Source organism: Orbicella franksi, chromosome 2 (genome assembly GCF_964199315.1).
Source record: "Orbicella franksi chromosome 2, jaOrbFran1.1, whole genome shotgun sequence".
Lineage (NCBI taxonomy): Eukaryota > Metazoa > Cnidaria > Anthozoa > Scleractinia > Merulinidae > Orbicella > Orbicella franksi.
Window position 1 is genome coordinate 16119340 of NC_138146.1, and position 17445 is coordinate 16136784.

The 17445-nt window shown below is 38.7% G+C and overlaps 3 protein-coding genes across 3 annotated transcripts; 2 read left to right on the forward strand and 1 right to left on the reverse strand.

Annotated features, from left to right (window-relative positions):
* Positions 1 to 883: 883 nt before the first annotated feature.
* Positions 884 to 4232, reverse strand: LOC145478253 (uncharacterized). Its single transcript, XM_081456207.1, has one exon. It carries the CDS (start codon positions 3951 to 3953, stop codon positions 1941 to 1943), a length of 2013 nt encoding a protein of 670 aa, XP_081312333.1. The 5' UTR covers positions 3954 to 4232; the 3' UTR covers positions 884 to 1940.
* Positions 4233 to 5173: 941 nt separating this feature from the next.
* Positions 5174 to 10661, forward strand: LOC145478273 (proline-rich protein 5-like). The gene is made up of 2 exons (XM_081456236.1): positions 5174 to 6074; positions 9334 to 10661. Exons 1-2 carry the CDS (start codon positions 5511 to 5513, stop codon positions 9718 to 9720), a joined length of 951 nt encoding a protein of 316 aa, XP_081312362.1. The 5' UTR covers positions 5174 to 5510; the 3' UTR covers positions 9721 to 10661.
* Positions 10662 to 12387: 1726 nt separating this feature from the next.
* On the forward strand, positions 12388 to 15849 carry LOC145478278 (ubiquitin domain-containing protein 2-like). Its single transcript, XM_081456244.1, has 3 exons — positions 12388 to 12675; positions 12780 to 13007; positions 14651 to 15849. Exons 1-3 carry the CDS (start codon positions 12597 to 12599, stop codon positions 15043 to 15045), a joined length of 702 nt encoding a protein of 233 aa, XP_081312370.1. The 5' UTR covers positions 12388 to 12596; the 3' UTR covers positions 15046 to 15849.
* The last annotated feature ends 1596 nt before the right edge of the window (positions 15850 to 17445 follow it).

Here is a 17445-nt window from a genome sequence, read left to right on the forward strand (position 1 = left end):
GTGGTCCGCTGTTTCAAGTACACCCTATCAAATCTCGACTGGTGGATTTACATAAATGAGCTGGAGTGACATCAAGGCAAAGTATTTTGTCATACTGGCCCTGCCAATACTCTTGACTTCTTTCTAGCTGATAAGAACAATCAGCCGAGAATATCTAAGTTAGTTGCCAGTTCAGAAAATAATGCAATACATTACCTCTGGTTTCTGTAACTTGAGTGTCTAGAGGTATGTCGACCCCTAAATGGGATAATAGTCTATCGCGGTGGATACACCATTTGCCAGTACTCACTTCAGTAAACACCGACTATCAGGGAAAAATGTGGTTGAGACACTGCCCGGCGTAATCCTGTTTCGATCCTAATTGGGCCGGGGGGGGGGGGGGGCGAAGGAATGTGGTGGCTATTGACGAAAAGGTATTTTCCAGTCTTTCTGCCAAGGGAAGCACGAATCTCTGTTCGAGAACCGAGAACGTTTTATTTGCGAAAATGATGAAGAGCTCGAAAGCCACTGTGATACTAATTTAAATTGCCTTGCCCAGCTGAACACAATGCAATGACCTCAGCTACTAGGATGACTTAATCTAGAGTCCATATATAAATAACCACATCCCAGTTATATTTGTCCTTTACGTATGTCAAAATTACATGTAAAACTATACCAAATTAACCTTGTTTTGTATATCTATGTTAAAACGAAATAACTCTATCGAAATATAGAAGTACAAATGATCTTTTGCTATTTTCTAAGTAATATTACAGAGCAGAATTATATTTGACCAAGAAAAAAATAAATGTTAGAGAAATTAAAACTGTTCTCTTTTAGTAAGAGATCATCAATGTATACCTAATCTCTTGTTTATAGTTATGAAGCTATGACGTTCAACCTGAACCTACGGGGCCAACCTACAGTAGTTGAAAATGTACGAAAGTAGCGTCCGCTATCAAGTTCTTGTTCGTATCAAAATTACCAGAAAATGGCGAAGTAAGGATCTATATACATTTGCATAGCAAAAATCGAGAAATTCTGTCTTTGCTTGTCTACTGCTATTGATAGAATTACAAGCAAGGCGGGTTTTCTTTGTCATTCACTGACGTCCAATATGAGTTAAATAAAACCGCAAGGACACATCATTCACAGGATAAAGTTGTCATATGTCATGATAAGCTATTAAAGAATAAATTCATCAGGGCTGAAGAAGCCCGAGTAAGCCGGTGGGAAGGCGAATCCGAAGGCGGGAAGTCAACAGGCGAAAGAAAAAAACTCGACAAATCTCCAGCTTGTCTTAATTAGATCCTGATAAGGTAACTACTCTCCAAACTGGCTAAGTTAGAGTTACAGAGTCCGGAGGAGACTTAGGTTCGATTTCCGCCACTTTCTCGAGTCCGGTTCGGGGAAGGAGTGCGGGCTCCTTGCTCGAACAGCGGCTGGTAATCGAACCTAGAGGAGACTCCATATAAAAAGGACGGGCGTGCTCGTTGGAAATTTTGAAAAGAACCCCTGAGGGACACCAAGATCCTGTTTTGTGGGCGTGGCTTGAATTCGTTTTGTTTTTTTCACTCTTAAGAGGTACCAATTCTAAAACAACGCTTTTTTCTCCTGTCATATTTTTTTCGGTTCAATACCCTAAAAGGAAGTAACAGAGAAAGCTTCCGGTGTGGATCTTTTGAGACTGAACACCCTAAGTGATACAAAACCGGTTTTTTAACCCCTAAAAGTTAGGACGAGCACCCCTGTCCATTTTATATGGGAGTTCCCCCGGGATCCAAAGCCGGGAAGTCAACAGGCGAAAGAAAAACCCTCGAAAAATCTCTGGCTTGAAAAAGACACCAACACCGTCTTAGGGCTATAAGGTTATCACTTTCTGAACTGGCCGGCTAAGCTAGGGTGGCAGAGGCTGTCCTGCCATGATATCGCAGGCACGTCACTCACTCCATAAGCTATTACAAAGGAACATCACCACTCGTCATTAAAACCAGTCTAGATACAGCTCGAGTAAACATGATGTAATTACTCGAGAGATCATTGTTAAACCACGAAATAGCAACTACGACTGGCCACTCATATGAATGAGCTCTGTGTCCAAAGTCAAGGACTACTGCATTCTTCTGGTTGTCGGCTATATCACAAACTGCTATCCCTTTCTGAGCCATAAGATAACCCAACCGCTCCTTGGGGAAAGACTTCGTGACAAGGACAGCAACGCGGTGAAGGGAATCACTTCCTGCCCACTTGTTGATCTCATCTTGGACGACTTGAGTGATAAAATCAAAATCCGAATTCTTCACAGGTACCACTATAACGGAAGGTCCACAAATGTGGTGACCGAGGTGGTTTGAAACATCATAATTCTCCACGAATTGGGTAAAAATTTCTTTTGTTTCTTTTCCAATGTGATCAAACCGAGGAAGCTTTAATCTCTGCAGTAAATCAAGAAGAGACACTTTAACAAACTCTTGTACAAAGGTGTAAACTTCAAAAGTGGATCTCACTATTGTTTTAAGGCAGGGCGCATGATAAATGTTGTGGGTTTTGCAGAGTTCACGAGCTTGAGTTTGAATTTTCAATGCATCAGCTAGTCCCCCTGTTTCATCACGAGATGATTCATCTTCGTTCCTTTGCATGTAATCATATGCAACCCAGCAATAATAATCAAGATCTGCCATTCGGCTCAGAAGGTTCCCCAACTGAATCAACACGTCAGGAATTTTGGCTTCAAAGGCCTGCAGCTCATCAGCAAAGAAGTGAAACTTCACGGCAGGATCGCATCTTTGAAAGAACTCGGAAATGCCGGCCGGAGACACGACTTCGACTCCACTTGAAATGCTGTTTTTTGCAAAAAATTCCGTGTAAAGTGCGGCTAGTGAAGAGGGAACCACAATAACAACCTTCTGTCCCTGCTTGGCACATTCCAAAGCTTTGAACTGGAGCAAAATTGTTTTTCCGCTTCCGGACGAACCGTTAAAGAATTGTTGGCGTGGGCCATTCCATATTCGTAGCTGATCAGGATTCAAGAACAAAAATTGTTTTGCCAAGATAGCCTGCTCCGGTCGATCAGCTGTCTTCACAACCACTTGCGACCCATCCCCACCTTGCTTGGTACCCCTTTCGTAGCTCTTCTGAAGGAATTTCTGCTGATCAATCTTCTTGCAAACATCTGAGAGCACTTTAGAGCTGACTTCGCAACGCTGGCCAACAAAAATGTAAATCAAATTCTGCAACTGTCGCTTTTCGTGGCTGTCAAACGTCCGTTTAGCAAATTTGTCTTCCCACCAGCTGACAAAATTTCCATCCGATTGCACGTTTTCTTCTCGAAGACTGATAAAATTTTGATTCTCGCGGCCTGGCTCACTGACGTTTGGCATTGCAATTACTTTATAAACAGGAATGGTAGATTCCTTGTAACCAATCTCGTGTGAAAGAGCATGAATTATTTCTTCTCCAATTTGAAGTTGTTTTCTCGCTTTGCTTTGAGTTGACTTACTGAACTTCTTTGGTGCTTTGACCTCGATAAGTATAATACCAATCTGCCGGTGAATGATCAGAAAGTCGATTTCTCCGTCGAGATTCAACAACTTGTCTGTCAAAATGGAGTGATTGGCAGGCAGCTTTTGTCGAAGAACATTTTTGATGAATTCGGTGATTTTTACCTGCGCTAGAACAAACATCGGCTGATTAGTTTCTTTCCCGAACTTTTCCAGCATGTGAAAGATTTTCAGTTCGGCGTTATCTCCATGAATGCTCGCTTTTTCGATGTTATTAAGCGGAGTCGCACCAGAAGCTTGACCAGTTGGCGCGATATAACCAAACGGAAAAGCCGAAGGGCACATAACTGTATCGTGGTCTGATGAATCTACATAGTCGGGATAAATTCCGCTGAAGTAAGCTTCGCAAGCTTGCGTCAAGTCAGAAAAATATTGGCCCGCCGGCCCTTTAACAAAGGCAGAAGCCTCCATTGCCCTTCAAGAATGTTTTAAGCTATACCGGAAGACACACATAGAAGAAGGCAGGTCATTAAAAATTTATCACTTTCGTTTTGATAACAAAAACAAAAATCCCATGTCTTAATTGAATTTCAGTTTCATGTGGCTTAGGGGAATTTTTTTGTTTTTCTGTAAAAGAACTTCCAAGTTAAGATTGGCTTGAGGGATTTCATTTCGGGACCTGAGGGGCTGTTTAAGAGACCTCCAAACCTAGTTACTAGTAGCAGACGCTCTTTGGGTTCGCCAAACAATCTTGTTAACCGCGCGGCCATGGGCCGAGCGCGGTTCTAGGTTTACCCGTGGTTTATTTTATTTTTTTTTGTCGGTGACCAGACGCAGACCTCCGCTCGGCCAAACTTTGAGTCACGCAACATGTGATTTTTTTCCGCCAGAAGCTGTTAAAACATAAATACACGGACAATTTTACCGATATTGTTTTCTTTTTTGTGGGTAAAATATATTTTCTTTTCGTTTTATCAAAGCGTTGGATTTAAAGGGAATAATAAATACGCTGAAAAAAGGTATTACGTCAGCCATGGAATGCGCTGACGTTGCAGCTTTCACTTTCGCTACGTGACAAATAAGATCGTGTTTACTTTGCAAGTTTATTTCGGCAGAAGCGACGGTCATTAATTTATTTGTAATTTTGCGAGTATTTCTTGTGGTTTTAGGCAAATGAAGTAAATCCTTTGACTGTTTCATCGCAGCAAGTTCATAGATCGGAAGGAAAATTAAATATTTGCAAGCCAAGCAAAGAACGTGTCAGAACGTGCAAAGATTACGTCATTGATAGGGAAATAACCACCGTACTAAAGATAGCCGTAGATAACGCAATTCTTGAATTATGTGACTTGTGTGACTTCTTTGCTAACCCTTAACTCAAGGGAAAAAAACAATTAAATTTAATTGTGACTTTAAAGAAAGAAAGCGGTTTGTAATAGTGTTCGTATCTTCATGCCCATACATATCCCGAAGAAAGTTCCAGATTAAGACTATTACGTCATCGGAGATGTCACAACGGCTACGACTGATGGTGCAATAATAGAGTGTGTGTTGATCAAGTGATGTGATGTCTACAGTAATCAATGAATCATCAAAGATTGCTTTGGAATATGGACTGCGTTGCGACTGTAGTACTAAGAAAACAGTTAAATTTTAAAAGCGCGGTTATAAGATCTAACAGATCTTCTTGTTTCCCTACGTGGGGAAGGAAGATTGCGTGACGAGCCTAATGAGCGTTTGCGTACGAGGCTATGCCTAACTAGTACGAGGCATACTCCAGGTCATGGACTCCTGATACCCTCGTGTGCTATTCCATGCTGTTGCTTGCAACGAGAGAAACGTTTCCTGGGTGTTGCATTACGCTTACTACGTGACGCAATTCAGCTCGTTCGAAGGCCGTGACGTTTTAGCAGCCGCTCCAGCTTCTCTGTCCGAAAGAGACTAAGGCCTGACTACTCGAGTCACCATTCCGTTCCTACGAGCAATTTGACCACCGCTGTTTTCGAAAATACAGCTTTTTCATTTTCGATGGCTCGGTCACCAGTGTCCAGTCTAGGTGAAATTTTGAGAAAGGATGGTTCAGTCACGATGGTTGGGGTTCAGCGACCCAGAAGTCCAAAAATGGTCGACAAAAGGTTTACGTTTGCGGGTGGAAAAACCGAAGATTGGAACACTGTGTCAAATGCCGTGACTGCTCTCTTTCAACGAAAGAAGTTAGCAAAATTAGAATTAAGCAGTCTGACAGAAAAGGTAAAATCAGTTAAACTTGAAATCGGTGGGCCCACGATATGCGAGTGGTTCAAGGAATCGCTTGTAAAGGGTATGATTATTCTACGCGAAGATGTGAAAGACAAAAATGGCGAAGTTCTTCTTGACAAGCTGGCTGATAGTTGGACCTATTTCTTCTGTACGATATTGCCATTACTTCAAGCAATTTTCTTTGATATACAGTCTCGCGAAGCCCAGTCTACAAGGTCTATTGCCCTTTTAAACTTTCGAGATGTTGTTGTGTTGAAAACCAAACTGGAAGAAGCGTTTGTTATGGATTTAACTGTTCCACCTAAAGTCGTACAGATGTTGTTGATTTTGCAGGTGAGACTGAGAATGTTTATTTTTTACATTTTTTCGGTTGCTAGAAAGATATCTTTGTACAAGGCTGTATTGTCATATTCCTTAAAAAATGGATTGACTATATTGCATTTCAGTTTGTGTTGTGTGACTCTGATTGGTCAATCTGATTTTCAGGCACGCTTTATCAGCTGCCACCATTTAAACAACAAATTGACCTCATTTTATCATAGTCTACACACTCTAGACCATAGAAATGTCATAACAAGATGTTGAAAACTCAATTAGATCTATTCCCTTTAAGTTAATTTCTCTGATGTCATTTCTTTCGTCTATTTATGAGCTCAAGACTTTTTTAACAATTAGATTATCAGCTCAAGATTTCTATCATGCATAAAATTCGAGAGCGAATAATCCAGTTGCTTCAGTACAAATCCATCAGTCATTCAAAACTTAAACAACAAGACTGGTTCACAGTCACTTTGGAAACTGCCATTTTGTTGACAACCACACACTGCTGGGCTATTCACTATCTACTTAACAGCTAGATTATGAGCTCAAGATTTCTATTTAAACAATGGAGTGTATCTGTCAAGGAATTATTAGCTGATAGTTACCCTGCAGAAATTTGAAGTTCTTAAAACAAATATTTGCCCGAGAAGCGAAGCTTTGAGAGCAAATATGCTAGTTTTAAGAACATCAAATTTCCAAGGGGAAACTATCAGGCTGATAGTTCCAAGGCATAAACACTCTATTGTCTTTATTGTTCACCACTAAATTTTCTTCTGTGCGCTAGATCAAAACTCATACAGAATTATTTTCTAATTTTCTGGATGAAAGCCATGAAAGCCAAATGTGAAATTTGAAAAAGAAAACAGAACAAAACCCACTTAATACAATAATTTCAGTTGTTTTTTTTTTTTCTGGAAGCCTGCATATTTTCATGGAGTACTATCCATCTGGGTATTTTCCTCAGACGGGCACTATGGGCTGATAGTGTCTCTCCACGGATGAACACTATCACGTCACGTGATCAATTTAAAGCAATAAGAATATTGGAGAAAATTTGGTGGCCAACTATAAGAGGTGATAGTTGATGAGACCGAAGGCCAAATCAACTATCACCTCATAGAAATCGAGTAGAATTCTAACTAAATTTCCTTCAAATAATGATTTCCAATCACTTCTCAACTTAGTATTACACTTCATACTTCAGCAAAATAGCGCAGATTGAATTGTTATTTAAAACTTGCAGTTTTACACGCATGCTCATCAGTTCAGTTTGGTCTAGAATCGGGTGTAATTTAGGGGGAAAGTGGCCAGTGTATAAATAATTTAGTCTAGAACAAGGTTTTTTACCTAGGGTTCTATAATAGAAATTGAAACTTGGAAGTGTCTTTGTACAATATTGGTTTAATAGTTAGTTTATATTGGACTATGATTCATAGCGATAAAGTTTCTGTTTTGAAAATAGCTAGTCTGGGATAGGGGTTTTTGGCACCTAGTCTAGAATACGTTTGCAAAATCAAGCTGATCATTGTCTAGTATTGGGTAAGGGTTTCAGAGTCCCAACAGCCCACCCCCACCCAAAGGCTTATAGAGTACCCCCCCTTCCTGGGATACCAGTAGATTTATACTAAGGGATGATAGGGTGACAAGGCTGAAGGCTAAACCAACTATAACCTCAAGTAGAAATCAAGTGCCATTGATTTGATTGTTTTAAAGCAAAATGGAGCAGACTGAATCATAATCATTTTAATTTATAACTTGCAGCTGTTTCTGCACATTCATCAATTCATTAGTAAAATTTTGAGGATTTAGATTTTCCTACAGGGGGCATGCCTTAAAACTGAAAATTATATGAGTTTATTTACTGAAATTTCCAATTGCTATGGAGCACTTGGGGCTTTCATATTTTCCATTAGGGTATCTGTTTTAGGTCAATTTTTTCTTTACATCAGAATGAACCAATTTTTGAAACCAGCTTTTTTAAAATTTTTTTTTGTTTTTTCAGGGGTGGGGGTCTTAAAAGAACAACATATACACCACCAACCCCCCTCAGTTTTTAACCCTACCCTACCATGCCAGGATCCCATAGTCACCTGTGGGTATACTGTCACCTGTTATAGTTCATTGCTTAATTTTCTGGAATTCCTAATGGTTTAAATTGATCATGTGATGTGATAGTGTTCACTGGCAGAGAGACACTATTTAAACAATAGAGTGTTTCTGTTGAGGCACTATCGGCTGATAGTTGCCACAAGGAAATTTGATGTTCTAAAAACAAATAGCTACCATTGAAAGGAAGATTCTAGCGCAAATATGCTAGTTTTAAGAACAACAAACTTTTAAGGGGTAACTATCAGATTGATAGTTCTGAGACTAAAACACTCTGCTGTCTTTATTGTTCAGCATTATATTTTCTTTCACACACAAGTTCAAAATCATATTGAATTATTTTCAACTTGTTTACATGAAAGCCAAATGTAAAATTTGAAAAAGAAAACAGACAAAAACCTACTTTATACAATTTCAATTGTTTATTTTCTATAAGCCAACTTGTTTACAGAAAAAATTTTCACTGATGAGTTCTATATCCATCCATGTTTTTTCCTCAGACGGGTACTATGGGCTGATAGTTCTCTCCGCAGATGAACACTATCACATCACATGATCAATTTTACAAATAAGAATCAAAGAAAATTTAGTGGTGAACTATAATTGCCCATGGTAGTCATCCAAGTAAAATATCCAGATGGATAGTATTTGCTCGTGAAAATTTTTCTTTAAGCAAGTGTGCTTAAAGAAAAAAAATTGAAAGATGCAATTTGTTTGTTTTCTTTTTCAAACTTTACATTTGGCTTTCACACCTTTCATCTAAAAAAGTTTATTAAAAATAATTCAACATGACTTTTTGACTGGTGCACGGAAGAAAATTTAGTGGTGAACAATAAAGACAATATAGTTTTTTTTGTTGACGAACTATCGGTCTGATAGTTACACCTTGGAAATTTGACGGTCTTAAAACTAGCTTATTCTGCGGGGCAACTATCAGCTGATAGTTCCTCAACAGAAATGCTCTATTGTTTAAATAGGGTCTGTGTGAGGTCATACCCAATTATCAGTTTTGACCAGTTATGACAATTAAGTGATAACTATAACTTACAGTGAATAGACAACACTCACTATGATGGCTATGCTATCAGTGTAGACTGTCTGTAATGCAGACAATTTAAGTGATTATCACCAATGCTTAACTGGAGACTCAATATTTCTTTTACAGAGTGTGCACGATGACCAGAATAGCAGAAACTACAGAAAGCTGGAACATCTTATCTCTTATACTGTGTCACCTTACTTAAGTTCAACAGGCTTGCAACCAAAACCGTTGAAACAAACTGTAGAATCTACAGCAAGTAAAGATGAAGATTCACAAGAACCAAGTACTGTGACAGAAAAAGTAGCAGAAACTGTGAGACAATCTAATAAGAAACCTCGTCCCATCAGTGTTGGGAACTCCTTGGAACTTCAGTCTAGGTATTCGGCTGACAGACTTCATGAGGCTGCGCTTCAATCAGGACAAAACAGACGCTTTACGTATACATCTGATTGTTTAACTGATTCATCTCGGAGTTCTGTGTTTGGCTCTAGCTCATCTACTGTCACCTAGAGCTACTATAATGGTTTAAAGGACTCTTTGTCACCAGTCAGTTGACACAGGACGCACAGTGCCTACTGCAATAGTCGTTGCATCAGGCTTGAGTTTTACAGACTGAAGTTAAGACTTCAAGCTTGCTTGAGAGGCCTTTGTCTTCATGTCGTGACAACTGACTCTTGCAGTTCTGTCTTATGCCAGGGGGTAATGAACAGGGACGGTGTGACCTGTCATATGTTATATCCTCCCGGGGAAGTGTCTATTCACTTCATGCAATAAAACTCTCGAGAAAAGCAAATTGAAGATGGTCTCTTTGAGTGCTTTGTCCTTTAAATTGATCCTAATCATGTCAAAAAGTGAGCAATTTGCAAAGAATATATCACACAGGAAACTTGATAATTTAAGTTGTATGTCAGTCACCACTTCTCATGTATACAGTTCACAGAACAACATTTTCAGGCCCTTCATGAAGCAAATCAGAACAGTGTGAAAATCAGAATTATCTTACTTGTGGAATGCAATTGTGTCATGAGTGAAAACTAATCAGATGTGAGATAAATCAAATGCAAATACTAACAGCAATGATCCCTGTGGCTGGATTTATCATCTGGCATTCTGATTAAGCAATAAATTATTCAATAAAAAACCTTGCATAACTTTGTCATCCAATGAAAAGTAAAACCAACTTCAATTGTAACTCACTAGACATGTCTTCTCACACCTTGTGTCAGCTATGTGTTTTTTCTTTGAGTTTTGATTGGTTCACTGGATTGTGATTGGCCAGATTTGTCGGATTTGGGGTGAATGAAGTGATTGTGGTAGAAAAATCAGATATCCTTTAAGACAGCTATGGTATTTATACATCACTGAACTCTCTAAGGAAAAGTGCACTCCAGCCTTTCCACTCCTGTCTCAAACTACATGGTAGAGTTTCTTTGACACAGGGGCGGATCTAGGGGGGGAGGTGCAGGGGGTGTGCACCCCGCCGAAATGAAGACTTCTTCTTTGTATTCACTTTCAAAATTTGTTTACCTCGCCATTCAGTTATGCCATTCCTTAGTGGTGCACCCGCTCCTAAGAAAAATCCTCGATCTGCCCCTGTGACCTTGTTAAATAACTATACATGACCAGGATTTTAATAGCTTACATGGCTGACAGGAGTGTTATTCACACAAGCGCCAAAATCATGACAATATAGCGTAAAGATATTGTTTCATGACAATATGCTTTGCCATCCGGGACTCCACTGGCTTCAATGAACACAATCATGTTTTGTCCGTCATTTTCTCTTCTCATGTCGTCTGTGATTAAAGGTGGCTCCATACAGTTCATTTATCGCGTTGCGTGCTCGGGTTTTTTTCTGCGTGCTATGTTTTTGCGTTCGTTTTTACACCCAGTCCTTTCAAACGTATTAAATGTAATAGGCAATGATGAACTAGTGTCACCTCCGTTAAAATCTTGGCTTTTAGTCTTGAATTATAAATGCACAAACAAATGCGTTTTTTTCCGTTTATGTGACTATATTTGTGCTATCTTAAATTTCCTTCGGTGAAATCTTCCAAAATTTTCACAGAACATCGAATCGGGTGGGATACGAATCTTAAACTTGAAAAAAGGGTGAAAAAAGTAGGGTTGTACCGACAGGTTTTTTGAGACTTTTGCAAATATTGATATGTCTTTTACCGGTTAACCTGAAAAAAGAGCTCGAGCTAAAGTAAATATCGATTACCAGTTGGCCAAATTTTACGGAATTTCCGAGTCACCGAAGAAACGCGAGAAAATTCACTTCAGTTTTGCTTTTTGTGCTCATGCTGTCGCTGATAAAGGATATCGAAATATGCTGAAGTTTCATTTCTTATTCTTTTTATTAATATTTAAAAAAACTCAAATGAGATCAGGGATTGGCCGGAGAGAAGAAATTTTTATCTTGAAATGGGTGATTTTGGTACCTTCTTGGGTGGTAAAGTTTCTCTGTTGTATTCTTTGCTGGATTGAGTCATGTTAGGAACAAATTAGAATTAAACTGTGTGATTCCAATTCGAAATCGATGTTTGAGCATCTATTGCGAACAGAACATACATGTATCTATAATAGATAAAGCTAAGCAGTGTACTGGAGCCTGTTTGTGGTGCAGTGATATCGATAAAATGGCTAGTGGCAAAATGGCTAAACCCTCCATAACCAGAAGTACAAATGGGTGTCAGAAAACTGGTAAAGCACCCTAATATAATGCTTAAGGGTAATAACATTTTTAAGGGACAAACTGTCATCTATGAGAAGCTACTTTGGAGGTCGTCCACAAAATGGCAGTGTTTTATCACTTTCTCTGAGGTTTCGAGGAAGATTTAGAAATGTCACTGGGTTATTCAGTTTCCAAGAAAACTCAAAAATGGAGATTGAACTTGCGTTTAAAACCTCAAAATTATCCAATGAACTGATGAAAGTCATGAAAATCATGAAATTATGCGAACGGACAGCTGCAAGTTTCAAACAACAATTTAGTCTACGAGGCCATCTGCGAGTTGATCTGGCCTTCGGCCTCATCAACTATCATCTCTGCCATAGAAATCTTGAGTTCATAATCTAATTGCCAATTAGTATAGGCCGTGCAAGTGCTAGATTTCGTCCAACTCTGGAAAAATAAATAAGGAAAACGAAATAAAATGGGAAATGAAATGCGTAAAAAGAAACTGGTAAGAAAAATGCACGCATGTCCGCTTCTGTTTACCAGTGACGTCACGGATTGAGCGAATATCAATCGCAGGAACTTTTTTCCATGCTAAAAGTCGAGGGAAACTTTCCTCGAAGCAGAGGAAAACGTCCTCTGTAGCCGCCGTTTTGGCGGTGCAGTTTAATTCTCGACTGTGTTAGCCTTTCTGCCAGCCATCATTATGGGTGGCTGTATGGGTACATCGCGAGATCCCAGTGTGCGAGTCAGTTCCAGCGATCAATTTGGTAGTACTCCAGGAGGTTGTTATCAAAAAATGCACAAGTGTTGTACCTTGATATGTTCGCTTGGCAAGGTTTTGGGACCAGCCTAAACGAGTAGCTTAAAATTTTTATTTTTCTTGCAGTCACTCTGGGTCGCAATCAACCACTGAAGAAAGAGAGGCCGCCATGGACTTCCGAAATGCCGCTAACAGAAGGCCAACTACGTAGCAAAAGAGATGAGTTTTGGGAAACTGCTCCAGCTTTCGAAGGGCGGAAAGAGATTTGGGATGCCTTGAGAGCGGCAGCTGAAACAGACGATCATACGTGGGCTCAAGCAATCGTAGATGGAGCAAACATAACACTTCCCACAGGTAAGCGCTCGGCAAGCTTCAAGTCGACTGAAGCATGGCGAGAACATATATATCTCAGCTCAAGTCACGCAAGAAATACCTTGGCAGTTTGCATTTTCCTGTACTGTTTTCGCTTTAAATTTCGTAGATATTCTTACGAGTATTAAGCGCGTTTTCACATCTTATTAAATACGCCTTCAGCGGTCTACGTGACCACAGATAGACACCGAAAAGTTAGGAAACAATATTTTTGTTGTCAAGATGGCTGCTATCAGCTCACGGCATTTAAATGCATTCAAGCACAAAATGAAGTCTTTTCGCTAGAGATTGATGCCCGATTACAAAAATTTGACAGGGTTCGCTGACAGATTATGCTCTCAAAACCCTACATTTAAAAACATTTGATCCCAGGTCGTAGTATCGTAGCTAGACTGCTTAACTCAAACAAATTGTAAGACGTAAGATTTAAACAATACAAGGGTCGAGACATCACTCAACGAAAATTATTCCTGTCATTGATTGTAAATGTGAAGACTAGACGATCGGGTGTAGCAGAAATTTCACTTCCCAGGTGCTGGTCCGTTAGAAAAAGTATAATGGTTTTCAAAATGTACTAAATTCGTGTCTCGACGTGCGAAAGAAACCAACAAATATTTCACACCCGTGCTAAATTGTTACAAAATTGTAGTTTTTGCATATTTACATTTGAGTATACTCTGCTTTCGATATTCAGGGATTATTCCTTTTGCGAGTTAACAAGCAAAATGAATTGTTTTTTAATCTGTAAAATTCTTGATAGTTGAAAGTGAAATGTTAATTTCTTGCAAGAGCGTATTAATTAAGTTATTCAAGATTTCTTGATATGTAGTCGATCACTTGGAAACTGAAAGGCAATATCACTTAGTAGTGTTATCTCTGGAAAGATCTCTTTGTACGTGGCCCAATTACTGAGCAACAGAACTGCCGACCCCCTGAGAAAAATTAAATCTGGAAGTTACTTTCAAAATTTTATGTCACTTAGGGCTAATGTGAAGTAAACAAAGGGACTGGGTGGCTTTGAAGGGAATTCCTTTTGTTGGGCAAAAAAGATAGAAAATGAGATACATGTAACTTTCATCATCATTACTTCCAATTCTCCAAGAGGTTTCTGTAATAAGCTCTCTTTTACAGGATAGGGTTATTAGGGGGAGGGAGGGGGTCACTCTTCATATGGACTCTATAGTGCATATGCACTCACGTGTCCAACAGCCATGCAAATTTATTGGAGCAAGAGAAATTGTTTGCATAAGAAAAGAGTTGAACTCCCACAGGATTGGTTTGGTACACCAACATGGCTGCCGTTTCATTGTTTTGCAACACCGATATGGCTGCCATGACATTGTGTGCATATGCTCCATCCTTTAACTAGCCTGTGAACACAGATGGATTTCTAGCATTTGTTTCACACTGCAGACTGGCGTCATGGAAATTGCCTGTGGAGTCATTTTCGCAGATGGTATTTTTTCAAGGTACCCTTTGACCAATCCGGCAAGGCTGAACGTGCCAGTAATTGGAGCCTCCTCAGTGGCCATAGCTCTAGGCTTGTGCCATTCAGGGCTCACCACCGTAATAAGGCGATGACCCAAGGTGACTCTAAGCTTACTGGATATCTTTTTATTATTAAGGATCTTTACAAGATGCCTATGATGAACTTGGCAACAGATATGTTCTTCCAGTTTACTGTTTAAGCAGGCCAACAAATCTAATTAAAGATGAAGATGTAAGTGGTGAGGCTAGCACAGAAGCAGACGAAGAAGAACCTGTGCCGTCAGGAGAAGAACTGTACATTAAACTTCGCTTATCATCTGGCAAGGACCTGAAAATGAATGTTTATACTTCTGACACTGTACTGAAAATTAAGAAAAAACTTCATCAATTGGAAGGGATTGAGCCTTCAAAGCAAAGATGGTTTTATGCTGGAAAAATCTTGACTGATAAGACAACAATAGGCGAAGCAAAAATCCCCAAAGGTTATGTTGTACAAGTGATTTTACCTCAGCCCACACCTGTGGAGAACTAGAAAGCTGTTGGCTTTAGTGCAAGGGAATTATTTTGTTACGATATTTGGCACGGATTGTATTTCATGGCAGCTTATTTACTTGTAGTAATATCAAGCTTTGTAGAACTAAAAAGCCACATGCTAAGATGTAAACTATATAAATTAGCATCAGGAATTCTCGAGTTAAGATTTCCATGAAGTGATGCTGATGCATGCCACACAGAAATGAACCTCTGTTTTCCCATTTTCTAATTTCTAAACACAAAATGTTACCACTCCAAGTGGTATAAACAAAGCCATAATGGTGGCATAAGCTCTACAATAAAGGGAATCCCCCACCCCACCCTAGCCCTCCAGGCTGTTGAAGGCCTTGAATGATCATGACAAAAGTACATTATTGCACTTCTAATAATTTACAAGAGAATGTATATTAAGGAAGTCACAATAAGCTGCAAGTTTGCACTGAGTCCACAGCTTAAATAACCCAATTAGGAGTTAATCAACTTCCACTGAATAAAAAGACTCACGACTCATTCTCGGCAGGGGGGAGGGGGGAGTACTCAGATATAAAAGTGACAGGGAGGTGTAAAGACCTTTTTAGGGTTTGAAATTCAGGGTCTGACGACTTTTTTGAGTTAAAAATTTCACAACTTTTTTTGGGTAAAGGACTTTAGTAAGGAATTTTTGGGGGTTCTCTCATTTTTGTCGCAAGCCATTATCAGTTCCTTTTTTGATTTGTTTTAAGGTGGATGGAAAACATCCATGTTTGGAATGTTCTTTATTTTTTCATTATATTGTTTTTATTCACAGAAATAGAACTTTTTTCATTGTTTTTGGCTGCTGGACTTTCTTGGGTCTTCCCATTTGTGATGGGCCCTTCATTAGGTTTGAGGATTTTGCCTGCCATTTGCCCTTCCCTATTCCTACTATATGTGAGTACCTCCCATGTGGACTCATTGGTCCAATCTGAAGTAAAATGTTTGCAAAATACCAGAAAATAAATGCTGAAGCTTGAGATGAAACAATGCACAGATTTGCTGGTAGCTTAATTAAGTTAATGTTCTCAATGGTATTTGCAAATATTTTATAGATTGAGACAAACACTGGACAGAAGTGCCTTATGCCTTTTATTCAATGGTCTTAGTTAACTTGAAACTGGTGTACTATGTAATTACTAACTGCAGAAGTTAAAAATTTGCATATGGATGCCGAAATGCTAGTAGATTGAAATCCCATTACATGTATATAGTTTGAGAAAATAGATGTCAGACTTGAAGTCTACATAATTTGATCCCTCAGAAACTGACAAAATTTGAGCCAAAGAACCCAATCTTAATGCTTAATCACCTGTGAAGTATGTTTTGCTCAAGTCTCAATGTTTTTTTTTTTTACATAGGTTATGCAAATGAGTATGTCTCTGGCTAAAATCAGTGCCTGAATATGTACAGTCACATAAAATTTAAAAATTAAATATGAAGCAAAGTGTCATATAATTTAACTGGAGTTTGGTTCTGCCATTGATTGTTATGACTGAAAATAATTTACAGTGAAACTGGTTGAAGCATTTCACTTTATAGTGAATATTATGATGCAAATTTTGATTGTTCAACACAATAATGGAAATCTGTGACTGTTAAACCTCAGCTGAATAGAACAACTATGCAAATCAATACTATCATATAATGAAATAATGTAGTCTGCTTTTTTCAAGCATTTTTCCATTTTAAACCTCATCAGAAGTTGCCCAACCATTCTTTCATTCACAAATTGGTGTGATTAATAAAGAAAGTTTACAGTCAAATGAAAAAACTAAAGCATTCAAAACACAAAACATTTTACATTTGTGTTCCATGATTTTTTGTATAATTTTGTAAAATCATTTTATTCAGTGGCAGTAACAAATCAATAAGTCAAACAACTATCAAATCTATTCTGTGCAATTGCAAGTTTACATAAGTATAATAATTTCAGCATTCACCATTATTCAGTTGAACATAATTCTGCAATTTTTTTTTTTTTTCAGCAGAAAGGTTCTTAAGATGTTTAGACTGTAAGCATAAACAATGTATGGTTAATTAGCCCTCTTAGTCTCAAACATGATTAATAATATTAAATGTGTGGTCCTGGAAATATCCATACAAACCCCAAGGAGAGTTAGTAGAGATTAGGAGGGGGTCTCAACAGCCAATAATTTTAAAGGAAACTATTAACCTAAACTGGAATCACTTGAGGGATCGGGATTGGTGCGGGCAGGGGTGGGTGGGTCCAAACCAAATAACTTTCCATGGGAGGGGTATGGATATTTTTTGGAACAACACATTGCAGATTCTTTTCACCAACTGATAGTCAATTTTTTTTTTTTTCTTGTTTGCTTGATATTGGCTGGTAATGCTAGATCATTTGAGAGCTACTGCAAATTTA

What these genes read in the sequence shown, in the direction of transcription:
- LOC145478253 (XM_081456207.1), bottom strand. Translation starts at nt 3,953, where the DNA reads ATGGAGGCTTCTGCCTTTGTTAAAGGGCCGGCGGGCCAATATTTTTCT.
- LOC145478278 (XM_081456244.1), top strand. Translation starts at nt 12,597, where the DNA reads ATGGGTGGCTGTATGGGTACATCGCGAGATCCCAGTGTGCGAGTCAGT. An exon ending in ATTTGGTAGTACTCCAGGAG is followed by an intron (nt 12,676 to 12,779) that starts GTTGTTATCAAA and finishes TTTTTCTTGCAG; the next exon opens with TCACTCTGGGTCGCAATCAA. An exon ending in AAACATAACACTTCCCACAG is followed by an intron (nt 13,008 to 14,650) that starts GTAAGCGCTCGG and finishes TTTATTATTAAG; the next exon opens with GATCTTTACAAGATGCCTAT.
- LOC145478273 (XM_081456236.1), top strand. Translation starts at nt 5,511, where the DNA reads ATGGCTCGGTCACCAGTGTCCAGTCTAGGTGAAATTTTGAGAAAGGAT. An exon ending in AGATGTTGTTGATTTTGCAG is followed by an intron (nt 6,075 to 9,333) that starts GTGAGACTGAGA and finishes TTTCTTTTACAG; the next exon opens with AGTGTGCACGATGACCAGAA.